The sequence below is a fragment of the Sciurus carolinensis genome, chromosome 6 (assembly GCF_902686445.1).
Source record: "Sciurus carolinensis chromosome 6, mSciCar1.2, whole genome shotgun sequence".
NCBI lineage: Eukaryota > Metazoa > Chordata > Mammalia > Rodentia > Sciuridae > Sciurus > Sciurus carolinensis.
The window spans coordinates 108731563-108745008 of NC_062218.1; the positions used below are offsets into that span (position 1 = coordinate 108731563).

Consider the following 13446-nt stretch of genomic DNA (forward strand, 5'->3'; position numbering starts at 1 on the left):
GGGCAGAAGAAATAGTTAAGTGTTAAATGACATATTTCAAACTGGAAATGATGGTGTCTTGGACCAGGTCAAGTGATTGCTTTATGATGATTGATCTAAGTGAATAAACTTGCAGAAAGAATCAGAAAGGTTGCTTACAAATTTAATAGAGGATTAGATATGAAGAGGAGGATCAAAGTTTACTGAAGGTTTTACCGTGTTTCCTTAATTAATGGTGGGGGTTCATGTGCTGACCTGGGAAGTCTTAGAAGAGATAGTTTGAGGGAGAAGAGAATGTAAAGATGCCAAACCTAAGCTAGTTAAAAATTGTTTCGAAAACAATCTTGTTTTCTTCTTGTTCTAAAATGTCACACTCATATTAATAGACTACTTATATATTTCTATGGGATTTAATATAAAGGCATATGTGTATATATCATATATATTCATATAAACATGTATGTATGTATGATATTTTCAGTTAGCTAATGCTATTAATTAGAATGATTTTCAGAAATAATTATAGGCATTATGATCTAATTTTCTCTCTAATTTTTCAGTTTCACTCTCAGTGTTTTATCACATTTAAAATGAATTAAGCATGGTTCTTAGCTTTTTCCTTATATCTGTACACACATACAAACACACACACACACACACACACACACACATTTACAGTTTATATTCCATGATGTTTGATTCCTTAAAAAACTTTCAAAAGTATTTGAATCTGACCTTTTATTTTTCAGTGGGGATTTGAAAAAAATTTTAACTTCTATCACTGTCACTGGTTTACTGTAGTTTTTTACTTGCTTTCCTACTAATTTCAATACCAGAGTAAAGGAATTCCACAGTCAAGTGAATATAGACGTCACGGGTTATTAGAGGCACTTTGAGAAGTCTCCTGCCACCCTGATCCATTTGTATTTTTTCTTTTTCTTTTTTCCTTGCTACTTGTATACTGAACCTCTTGGAGGCATCTGCTCTGCTTACCATTTCCTCTGGTGATAGAAATTGGCAGCATCTTCTTATCTCTAGTAGTGTAAGTACCACGATAATTAATATTCTTGTGTGATGAGAATATATGAATGGTTTTATAAATGGGTACAAATATTCCTGATTCTTATGTTTTCTTGATGTTTCTTTGTATAATATAATCTTTCTTTTAACCCTATAAGATTTTATTATACAAAAAGACCTTTCTTTTATCCCTCTAATTACATTTTGTTGATTTCTATTTTCGTTTTGTTGGTTGATTTTCAGGTGCATCAATTTTGGGTTTACCTTATTTTATTTCTGTTGATTCTGTTTCTGTTATAACTGGTGGGCTGAATTAATACATATTATATATATATATGAATATATATAAATATATATACAAATATGTGAATATATGTATTCATATATATTTATATATGTATAAAGTTTACATTAGGACTTATTTTTTCCTTTTCCTACTTTCTAATGGAGTTTAGTTTATTACCTCTTTTTCTCTTTTTTATTCCTCTGGTAGTTAGACTGAATGTCTTCCAAGTTTTTTGAGAGTTGTATCTCTAACTTAGGAAGAAAAATCTCATAAGCATGCAGAAAAAATTCATACTTGTTGAACTTTTGAACACTAATTTTCAACTCATCTGGCTTATAAGCTACATGTGAAAATGATTGGGCTATATTTTAAACAAGAGTTGTTTAAATACAAATAATTCCTAACAGGGGCAATCCTTTCAAAAGTGTTAACTTGTGACTGGTAGTTCAGTTTCCAATTTCCTATTTTGCTTTCCTATCATCTATATCCATTTAGTTCACTGAATCTTAGATTTTGATTCACCACTTTACTATCATCCTTTCCACACAGGTGAGAACATATTCACAAACTTGCAAGATCTAGATGCTCCCTCATTGAGGGTAATGCCTGTTTAAAATCTGAAATGTTAAGAGCACTTTAAATTCATGGGGACTTTGGATTGGCTCTCAAATGCTGAAGAGTCAGTATGTCATTTCTAATCTTTTATTCTTGCTTAATGCAAGTTTCACATAGTCACCAGCAATTCTGCCTCAGTAGGGATTAGAATAGTTTCATTTCAAAAAGACATCTCCAGAGGAAGTGGCATAAGGTGGTGGCAGACGAGGACCTTCCAGTGATCTCACCTCCCCACAGAAATAGCAACCCAAAACAGCATCTGACTTTTATTGACATCTTGATTTAAGTCAATGGTGTAAAATAAAAACACAAACAAAATTTTACAAGGCTATTGAGGAGTATGAAACTGATTCTGATGATGATTATGAATTACTATTTACTTCTCAATGTTATGTTATGAAATTTATGTTAATCAAAATTCTTTGTAGTTTGAAGAAAGGTACTGAAGTATTTGTGCATGGAATGAAGTAATGCTTTGGATTCATTTGCGTCCTCTAGCAGGATTAGATGAATAAGCATTGGCCATGTTTTGGCAATTGTTGAAGTTGACTCTAAAGGAGACCTGCATTTTTTTTTTTTTGTATTATTTTCCTTAACTTTGAGCTTAAATATTCCCGTAATAAAAGAATTTAAATAAGAGAAAAACAGAAAGATATGAAAACTGATCTGTTTCTGGACCTAACTGGGGGAAATGGCACTGAGTCTGCAGCACTTTGGGTGAGATCAAAGCTCAAAGACATTCTTCCGGCATAGTAATCCTTTCAACTCTCCTCTTCCATCTTTTAGTTACTTCGCTTATGCACAGTCCTGGGTCAATGATTCTCTAATACTTCTGATCGTGATCACCACCATGATATGGTCCCCAGCTTTACTGCATATTTTAAGAACCTGGTGACAGAAAACAAAATCATTTCTCAGGAAACCATCAGTTTGATAGAGTTACAACTGAGAAAAGGGAACATTGAGGGGGCAACCTCTGCAATCAAAAGTGTATTAGAAGAAATTCATACTGCCCGACTCAGCATCGCTGTGACAGGGGAGTCGAGCAGGGAAGTCCAGTTTCGTCAAGGCCCTGAGAGGGGTTGGACATGAGGGAGAAGAGGCAGCTCCTGTTGGGGTGGTGGAGACGACCACAGAGAGGACTCCATACGAACACCCAAATTTTTCCAACATGAGAATCTGGGACCTGCCTGGGATTAGAGTCACTAAGTTCTGGCCAAAAGATTACCTGGAGAAAGTAAAATTTAGGGAGTATGACTTCATTATTGTTTCTTCTACATGCTTCAAGAAAAATGATCTAGATCTGGCCAAGGCAATCAAAATGATGAAGAATTTTTACTTTGTGAGAACCAAGGTAGACTGTGATTTAAAAAATGCACAGATATCTAAGCCAATGACCTTTGACAGAGAAAAAATCCTGCAGCAGATCCGAGAGAATTGTGTAATTTTAAGAAGAAAAACATTGATGAATCACAAATAATTTTGATATCCAACTGTGATTCATCTAAGTATGATTTTCCGATCTTGAAAGGATCTGCCTGTTCAAAAGCACCATGATTTTATGCTTTCCCTTCTCAATATTACTGAGAACCATTGTAAGAAACCAGGATTCTCATAAGCAGTTTACCAGGCTAGAAGCCTTGAAGGCTAAAATATTGGCCACCTTGCCTATGGAGGGCATCACCAGTGACAAATGACGTGGAGAAGCTGCAGGCAGGCTTAAGCTACTATTGAGTCCTTTTTGGTTGAGATGATGCGTCCTTGCAGAGTGTGGCTGAGAATGTGTGTTCCTTTGGATTTGTTGAAAATCTCCAAAATTTGTTAAAAACCAGGAATGAAAAGACAATTGGGGAAACCCTTTTGAAATATTTGAAGATGTTCTGTTTAACTAATGGAAGTGTTCTTGCTGTGGTCTTTACATCAGACTATGCCTTTTTTTTTTCTTTTGCAGTTCTAAGGGTAGAACTCAGGGCCTCGAACAGCACTTTACCACTGAGCTACCTTTCGATAATTTTTTAAAACTTAACACAGTGTCTGATGATGCTGCAGTACTCCTCAAAGAGATGTATTCGACAAACAGGTAGAGTTCCAATTAGACTAAAATCCTTTGGAAGTTGAAATCCAAATTGATGAAGGAAAAATAGCCCAGTGGACATTGCTGAATAATAGACTGAGGTTAATGAGGTCATGCAGCCTTCAACTCATATTTCCGGATTGCATCTCCCTGTTAGCTGCATGTTTTAGTCAGCTTTATTACTTATGTGAGTAAAAGACCCAATCGGCACAATTGTAGAGGAGAAAAAGTTTATTTGAGGGCTCATGGTTTCAGAGTTCTCAGTTCATCAACAGCCAGCTCCATTCCTCAGGGCTTGAGGTGAGGCAGAACATCATGGTAGAAGAGTGTGGTAGAGGGATGCAGCTCACATGATGATCAGTAAAGGGGGGGAGAGGGAGAGGATGGGGGGCAGGGAGTGAGGGAAGAAGGGTGAGGGAAAAAAAGAGAGGGAGAGAGGGAGTGGAGAGAAGAAGAGAGGGAGAAAGAGAAGAGAGAGACCCCACTTGCCAAATACAAATATATACCCCAAAGTCACACCTCACCTGCCCCCAGTTACCACTCCCTGATTGTGTTAAGGCTCTTAAAACCCAATCATTTCTCCTCTGAACTGACTTGCATTGTCTCACATGTGAGCTTTTGGGGGACACCTCACATCCAAACCATAACACTGCACTAAGTAATGAGATATCTTAGAATAAGCAGAGAGCTAAATTCTGGTCACAACCTTCTAAAAAACCACCAGATCAGGTGATTTAACTTCTATCTAAATGTGTCTAATGTAGCTGCCACTACAGCATCTCTTATACTTGACATACATTGTTTGAAACCAGTTGTGTCCGGTCACCTTTGGCCTAGTTAAAACTCTCCCTTCCTCTGTGGTGGTGATATAACTGTTATTTCTTCATCTCATTGGCCCAACCCATCCCATGACTGCTGGCCATGATAAGAACCTAATAGCCAACACCAGAGTCATCTAGATAAGATTCCTTCCCCATATATTTTCTTTAAACTAGTCAATCTACAACCCCCATGGGAAGTCCTTGTGGATAGGGCCCATGGATCTTACTAAAGATACTGTCCCAGAGATCCCTTTCTGGTTTTTTTCTTTGTTACCCACTCACTGATTGAGTCCCTGTCACCTTTCTAGTTCCTGCCAATGTTCTGTCTGCACCCCTATCCTCTCTGGAACCTGTATGTAATTAGTACCTTCTTTTTCATGTCCTCATCATGTCTCACCTGACCTTGAATTCTGCCTGTCTCCAGATGACCTAGGTAAAGAAGGGAACAATTACTTTGTATAGATAACTCTATTACCCCAGTCTTCATATTTGAACCTAGAAAAGTCCTCCAAAACTTGGAAAATGTTAATGGGATGTCCTAACAGACCACATTGGTGTTGTGAACACCTGAAGCTTTTGCTACTAGGGGATCCTGCAGCTGTCCTAGGCCTTGAGTCCCCTTCGGTTATTGTCAGAAATTGCATATCATTGCACTATTTCAGAAGGGGAATGTAAGTTCACCTAGTACTCTCCACTACCTAGCTATTGCTACTTGGTGTTATTTTAAACCAAACCCAGTCACATCTCACCCCCACTGCCATGTATGACTCATCCTCCCAAGCTGATGGAATGGCTTCACCTCTGCACCAGCCATGGAGATGGACAGCTGTGAATTGCACTGGCACCCTGATCCTGCTGCCACACCAGCTGTGCCTTACCCACCTGGGTATACGGAAGTGAGTTGACTCAATTGCTTTGGGCCTGAGGTGAGGCAGTATATCATGGTGGAAGGGCATGGCAGAGAAAAACTGCTCAACTTATTCTCGAGTTTCATTCATGTCCTGTGTGGGTGAGGGTAAGGGTTTCTGTCGGAGGGATGGGCTGGCTATAAATTAATTGCTAAGAAACTTAATTAATAGAAAGAACCACAGGGGACAATTATCTCTTTTGAATCAGGGGCATGACCGATTGAGCCATGCTAATCTGGTAATAATGGAAGAGCCCCCTGTCCTGTATTTATAGTCATACATGTAAAAGGGGGGACCAGGAGGAGCTGCTTCTGTGAGGAACAGGATGGGTGGAGTTAAGGAAGCCATTTGCGCTAGCGGGTTACCCAAGTAGGATCTGCAAATTTCGGGTGATGAACCACTGCACTGATACCACATACTCCAGGCAATCTGGAACAATCTCTTAATGATTGCCAGTTCCTGGGAGCCAGATTTCCATGTCTGACAGCTTACCAAGCCTGATTTTTCTAGTCACAGATGGCTTCCCATAGCTTATGGCAGCTGGGAAGCAGAGAGAGCAAGGAAGGAGCCAGGGACAAGATACAGGCCAAGGGCACACACTCCTGCTTATACTTACCATCCACTAATCCGTTGAAAGGATTAATTTTAAGTAAAGGCTTATTCCACCAATGAGGTCACAGCTCTCACGTAATCACTTCACCTCTGAACATTCCCACATTGCCTAACACATGAGCTTTTCTGGGGACACCCAAGATTCAAACTATATCACCAGCACAGCTTCTAGAGACTGACAGGGATATGCCATGTTGCACAGGCACCCTGATCACACTGCCACATAAGCTATATCACACCTCCCCAGGGTCTGCTGGAGTAGCCATGCCCATGGTCTTTGGAGACTCAGTCGTGTCTTCTTGCCACTAATGTGTGCACACTTCAAAGAAATAACCTAACAATGAACCTCCAGGAACTAGAAAAACAAGAACAAACTAAACCCAAGCTTAGAAAAGAGAACTAATAAACATCAAAGCAGAAATAAATGAAACAGAGACTAATAAAAACACAAAATATCAACAAAGCGAAGGACTGGTTTTTTAAATAGAGAAACAAGATCAACAAACCTCTAGTTAGATTAATCAAGAAAAAAAGAATAACCAATAAATAAAATCATAAATGAAGAAGGAGAAATTACAACTGATACCATGGAAGTACAAAGGATCATTAGGGACAATTTGAACAACTATATGCTAACAAATTGAAAAACCTAGAAGAGATGGATACACTTAAAACACATATAACCTACAAACATTGAATTGTGAACATAGAAGACCATTGAGTAGACCAATAACAATGATATTGAATAAAAAGTTTCCCATCAAAGAAATGCCCAGGACCAGATGACTTCACTGCAGATTCTAAGCTTTCAAAAAAGAACTAGAAACAGTTCTCAAATTATTCCAAAGAATTAAAAGGGAAAGTACTCTTCCAAATTCATTCTATGAGGCCAGAATTACCTTGTTATTAAAACTGGGACCCAAAACCCAAAAGAAAACTATTGAATAGTTTCCCCCAATGAACATGCAAAAGTTATCAACTAATTACTACTAGCAAACTGAATCCGACAGGATATTAAAAATATCATTCACCACAATCAAGCAGGATTTATCATGGAGAATGGTTTGACATAGAAAAATCAATCAATAAACATAATACATATCTCACTAGCCACATGAAGGACAATAATCAGATGATATTCTCAGTAGATGCATAAAATTATTTGATAAAATTCAATATACCCTTGTGATAAAAATTCTGAACAAATTAGGTATATAGGAAATATACCTGAACATAGTAAAGATTATAAACAACAAGCCCACAGACAATAGTGCACCAAATAGGGAAAAGCTGAGAGCATTTCCTCTAAGATCTAGAACAAGACAAAGATAATCACTTTCAGCACTTTTATTAAATATAGTACTTTTATTAAATATAGTACTTTTATTAAATATAGTTTTACCTAGGGCAATTAGGCAAGAGAAAGAAGTAACAGGCACACAAATAAGAAGGGAGGAAGCCAAATTTTCCTTGTTAGCAGACAACATAATTGTATGCATAGAAAAACCTAAACGCTCCATCAAATATGTTAGAACTGATAAAATGAGGTCAGCAAAGTTGCAGGATATGAAATGGACACACAAAAGTCAGTAATGTTTTTTGTACACCAAGAATGAACTTGTTGAGAAAGAAATCACAAAAATTTTATTCACAATAGCCGTATTTAAATACCTAGGAATAAACTTAAAAAAGTAAATGACAGACAGCTGGGTATGGTGTTGGATGCCTGTAAACCCCACGATTTAGGAGGCCGTTAAGGAGTATTGCAAGTTCAAGCACAGACTGGGCAATTTAGTGAGACCCTGACTCAAAATAAAAAATAAAATGGGCTGGGAATGCAGCTCAGTGGCAAAGCACCCCTGAGTTCAATTCCCAGTACCAAGGGAGAGCAAGGGAAGAAAACAAAAGAAGAAAAATAAAGGAAGTGAATAACCTCTGTAATGAAATTACAAAACACTAATGAAAAAAATTGAAGAAGGCACATGATAAAAGGTAAATATTTCCTGTGACCATGCCTCAGAAAAATTAGGATTGTTAAAAACCCACATTATACAAAATTATTTACAGGTTCAGCAGGATCAGTATTAATTACATTTTCCACAGAACTAGGAAAAAATCCTAAAATTCATATGGCAGCACAAAAGACCCCAAATAACCAAAGTAATCTTGGTCAAAAAAGAAAAAAGCTGAAGGACAATATCCAATATATTTAGTTAAGATATACTAAAGGGCTATAGTGACCAAGACATCATGGTATTGGCATAAAAACTGAAACAAACACCAGTGGAACAGAATGGAGATTCCAGAAAAAAATTCACACATCTATAATCGTTCTCAGCAAAGGAACCAAAAACATACATGGGAAAAAGGACAGACTCTTCAGTAAGTACTGGGAAAATTGGATAGTGATAGGCAAAATAATGAAACTTGACCCCTATCTCTCACCATATTAAAAAAATGGACTCAAAATGAATCAAAGACCTTAATGTAAGACCTGAAAGCATGAAACTAGTAGAATAAAACATAGGACAAACATTTCAGGACATAAGTATAAGCAACAATTTTTGTGGATAATATCCTAAAAGCATAGACAGTGAAACAAAAATATACAAACGGAATTATATCTTCTTTGCAGCAAAGGACATAGTCAACCTAACAGTGAAGAGACAACCTGAAGGAGTAAGAAAATATTTTCAAATTATTCTACTGACAAGGGATTAAAATCCAGAATATATAAGGTTTAAAAAAACGTTTAAAAAAAACTAACGAAAAATCCAGTTTAGATTGACAATTGTTTTTGATTTTTTGAAAAAATTCCGTTTGCCATCATCCTTTTCCCTCTACTTTCCTCTACACATATTCATCTTTTTTCTCCTGAATTCTTTTTTTGTCACTGATTTTAAACAATCTGATTATGATATTCCTTATTGTAATTTTCCTCATGATTGGGGTTCATTGGGTTTCTTAGATTTATGGGTGTGTAGTATATCAAATTCAGATAACTTTTCTTGTGGTGCTGGGTATATCCACAAGACACTAAAAAACAAACAAATCTAAAAGTAAATAAATCTAAAAGTAAATAGCAGAAAGATAAGTAGAGTAGAGGGAAGAGAAAGGGGGAGGGAGGAGGGCAAAGTAAGGGGAAGTACTGGGGACTGAAGTAGAACATTATATTCCATGCTTTTATAATTATGTCAAAATGAATACTAATGTTATGTATAGCTAAAAAGAACCAATAAAAAGTTTTAAAAATTTGGATAATTTTCAGCAAGGAAATTTTCTATTTTTTTTCCTAGAACTATATTGATACAAAATACACAATCACCACAAAAATTGGATGGATGGGTAAAACTCACAATTGCAATGCATTTAATTTGCATTATTAATCATATCACCTGTAGTAATATAGTAACAGAGTAGTCATTATTCAACTGAAAATCATGATTACTAACATTAATGGTCAGATGAAAGTAGTAACAGTTTATATAGAAATAAATTATATAACTAAAGGGCATATAATCTGTGCTGCATCCATAAAAGGGATGCTAAGGTAAACATGGATATTGGCAATCAGGTGCTCTGCCAATAAGGAGAGGAATAAAATAACCCGTGTGTGTGTGTGTGTGTGTGTGTGTGTGTGTGTGTGTATGTGTGTGTCAGAGAGAGAGAGAGAGAGAGAGAGAGGAGTGTAGATATAGAAACCCACGTATCACCCATCAATTGAATTCAGTACTTATAAAAATAATTATAATGTACTTTTGCAATTACATTTCTTTTTTTTATTTTATTTATTTATTTTTTTAATTTATTTTTTTACGTTTACATAGGGTAATGATGTTTCTTTTTTTCCCCTTCCCCCCCACCCCTCCCACCCTTTTCCCTTTATACAGTCCTTCTTTCCTTCATTCTTACCGCTCTCCTTAGCCTAACTCTAAACCTAACCCTAAACCTAATGCTAACCCCTCCCACCCCCCAATATATGTCCTCATCCGCTTATCAGCGAGATCATTCGTCCTTTAGTTTTTTGAGATTGGCTTATCTCACTTAGCATGATATTCTCCAATTTCGACCATTTGCCTACAAATGCCATAATTTTATCATTCTTCATTGCGGAGTAATATTCCATTGTATAAATATGCCACAGTTTCTTTATCCATTCATCAACTGAAGGGCATCTAGGTTGGTTCCACAATCTGGCTATGGTGAATTGAGCAGCAATGAACATTGATGTGGCTGTATCTCTGTAGTATGCTGATTTTAAGTCCTTTGGGTATAGACCAAGGAGTGGGATAGCTGGGTCAAATGGTGTTTCCATTCCAAGCTTTCTGAGGAATCTCCACACTGCTTTCCAGAGTGGCTGCACTAATTTGCAACCCCACCAGCAATGTATGAGTGTTCCTTTTTCACCACATCCTCGCCAACACCTATTGTTGCTTGTGTTCTTGATAATCGCCATTCTAATTGGGGTGAGATGAAATCTTAGGGTGGTTTTGATTTGCATTTCCCTTATTACTAGGGATGTTGAACATTTTTTCATATATCTGTTGATTACTTGTACATCTTCTTCTGTGAAGTGTCTGTTCATTTCCTTAGCCCATTTGTTGATTGGATTATTTGTATTCTTCGTGTAGAGTTTTTTGAGTTCTTTATAGATTCTGGAAATTAGCGCTCTATCTGAGGTATGGTTGGCAAAAATATTCTCCCACTCTGTAGGCTCTCTCTTCACATTTCTGATAGTTTCCTTTGCTGAGAGAAAGCTGTTTAGTTTGAATCTATCCCAGTTGTTGATTCTTGCTTTTATTTCTTGTGCTATGGGAGTCCTGTTAAGGAAGTCTGATCCTAAGCCAACAAGTTGAAGATTTGTACCTACTTTTTCTTCTATAAGATGCAGGGTCTCTGGTCTGATTCCAAGGTCCTTGATCCATTTTGAGTTGAGTTTTGTGTAGGGTGAGAGATAGGGGTTTAATTTCATTCTATTGCATATGGTTTTCCAGTTTTCCCAGCACCATTTGTTGAAGAGGCTATCTTTTCTCCATTGCATATTTTGGAACCTTTGTCTAGTATGAGAAAATTGTATTTATTTGGGTTTGTGTCCATGTCCTCTATTCTGTACCATTGATCTACCTGTCTATTTTGGTACCAATACCATGCCGTTTTTGTTACTATTGCTTTGTAGTAGAGTTGAAGATCTGGTATTGCAATACCCCCTGCTTCGCTCTTGCTACTGAGGATTGCTTTAGCTATTCTAGGTTTTTTATTCTTCCAGATGAATTTCATAATTGCTTGCTCTATTTCTGCAAGGTACATCATTGGGATTTTAATTGGAATTGCATTGAATCTGTATAGCACTTTAGGTAGTATAGCCATTTTGACGATATTAATTCTGCCTATCCAGGAACATGGGAGATCTTTCCATCTTCTAAGGTTTTCTTGAATTTCTTTCTTTAGTGTTCTGTAGTTCTCATTGTAGAGGTCTTTCACCTCTTTTGTGAGATTGATTCCCAAGTATTTTATTTTTTTCGATGCTATTGTGAATGGGGTAGTTTTCCTAATTTCTCTTTCTGAAGATTCATCACTTATGTATAAAAATGCATTGGATTTATGAGCATTGATCTTGTAACCTGCTACTTTACTGAATTCACTTATGAGTTCTAAAAGTTTTCTGGTGGAATTTCCAGGTTCCTCTAAATATATAATCATGTCATCAGCGAACAGCGATAGTTTGAGTTCTTCTTTTCCTATTCGTATCCCTTTAATTTCTTTGGTTTGTCTGATTGCTCTGGCTAGAGTCTCAAGGACGATGTTGAATAGAAGTGGTGAAAGAGGGCATCCCTGCCTTGTTCCAGTTTTTAGGGGGAACGCTTTCAGTTTTTCACCATTTAGAATGATATTAGCCATGGGCTTAGCCTAGATTGCCTTTATAATGTTTAGGAATGTTCCCACTACCCCAATTTTTTCTAGTGTTTTGAGCATGAAGGGATGCTGTATTTTATCGAATGCTTTTTCTGCATCTATTGAAATAATCATGTGATTCTTAACTTTAAGTCTGTTGATATGGTGAATGACATTTATTGATTTCTGAATGTTGAACCAACCTTGCATCCCTGGGATAAAACCCACTTGATCGTGGTGCACTATCTTTTTAATATATATTTGTATGCGATTTGCTAAAATTTTGTTGAGAATTTTTGCGTCGATGTTCATTAAGGATATTGGTCTGAAATTTTCCTTCCTCGATGTGTCTCTGTCTGGTTTAGGTATCAGAGTGATATTGGCTTCATAGAACGAGTTTGGGAGGGTTCCCTCCTCTTCTATTTCATGGAATAGTTTGAGGAGTATTGGAATGAGCTCTTCTTTAAAGGTTTTGTAGAACTCGGCTGAGAACCCATCTGGTCCTGGACTTTTCTTTGTTGGTAGGCTTTTGATGACCTCTTCTATTTCATTGCTTGAAATTGGTTTATTTAGGTTGTGTATGTCCTCCTCGTTCAGTTTAGGTAATTCATATGTCTCTAGAAATTTGTTGATGTCTTCGAGGTTTTCTGTTTTGTTGGAGTATAGATTTTCGAAATAGTTTCTAATTATGTTTTGTATTTCACTTGTGTCTGTTGTGATGTTTCCTTGTTCATTCCGAATTTTAGTAATTTGAGTTTTCTCCCTCTTTCTCTTTGTTAGTGTGGCTAAGGGTTTATCAATTTTATTTATTTTTTCAAAGAACCAACTATTTATTTTGTTAATTTTTCCAATTGTTTCTTTTGTTTCGATTTCGTTGATTTCGGCTCTGATTTTAACTATTTCCTGTCTTCTACTACTTTTGGTATTGGTCTGCTCTTCTTTTTCTAGCGCTTTGAGCTGTAGTGTTAAGTCATTTATTTGTTGATTTCTACTTCTCTTTTGAATGCACCCCATGAAATAAATCTTCCTCTAAGTACTGCTTTCATAGTGTCCCAGAGATTTTGATATGATGTGTCTTTGTTCTCGTTTACTTCTAAGAATTTTTTTATTTCCCTCCTGATGTCTTCTGTTATCCATTCATCGTATAATAGTGTATTATTTAATCTCCAAGTATTGGAGAAGTTTCTGTTTTTTATTCTGTCATTTATTTCTAATTTCAATCCATTATGATCTGATAGA

At 36.6% G+C, this 13446-nt stretch overlaps 1 protein-coding gene across 1 annotated transcript in view; it reads left to right on the forward strand.

Moving 5' to 3' along the window:
• Positions 1–2755: 2755 nt before the first annotated feature.
• Irgm (immunity related GTPase M) overlaps positions 2756–13446 on the forward strand; it is a 54053-nt gene continuing 43362 nt past the window's right edge. Inside the window, 6 exon segments of the mRNA XM_053743409.1 lie at positions 2756–2943; positions 2945–3330; positions 3333–3426; positions 3428–3487; positions 3489–3591; positions 3593–3720. Of these exon segments, the coding sequence (XP_053599384.1) occupies positions 2756–2943; positions 2945–3330; positions 3333–3426; positions 3428–3487; positions 3489–3591; positions 3593–3720 (959 nt within the window).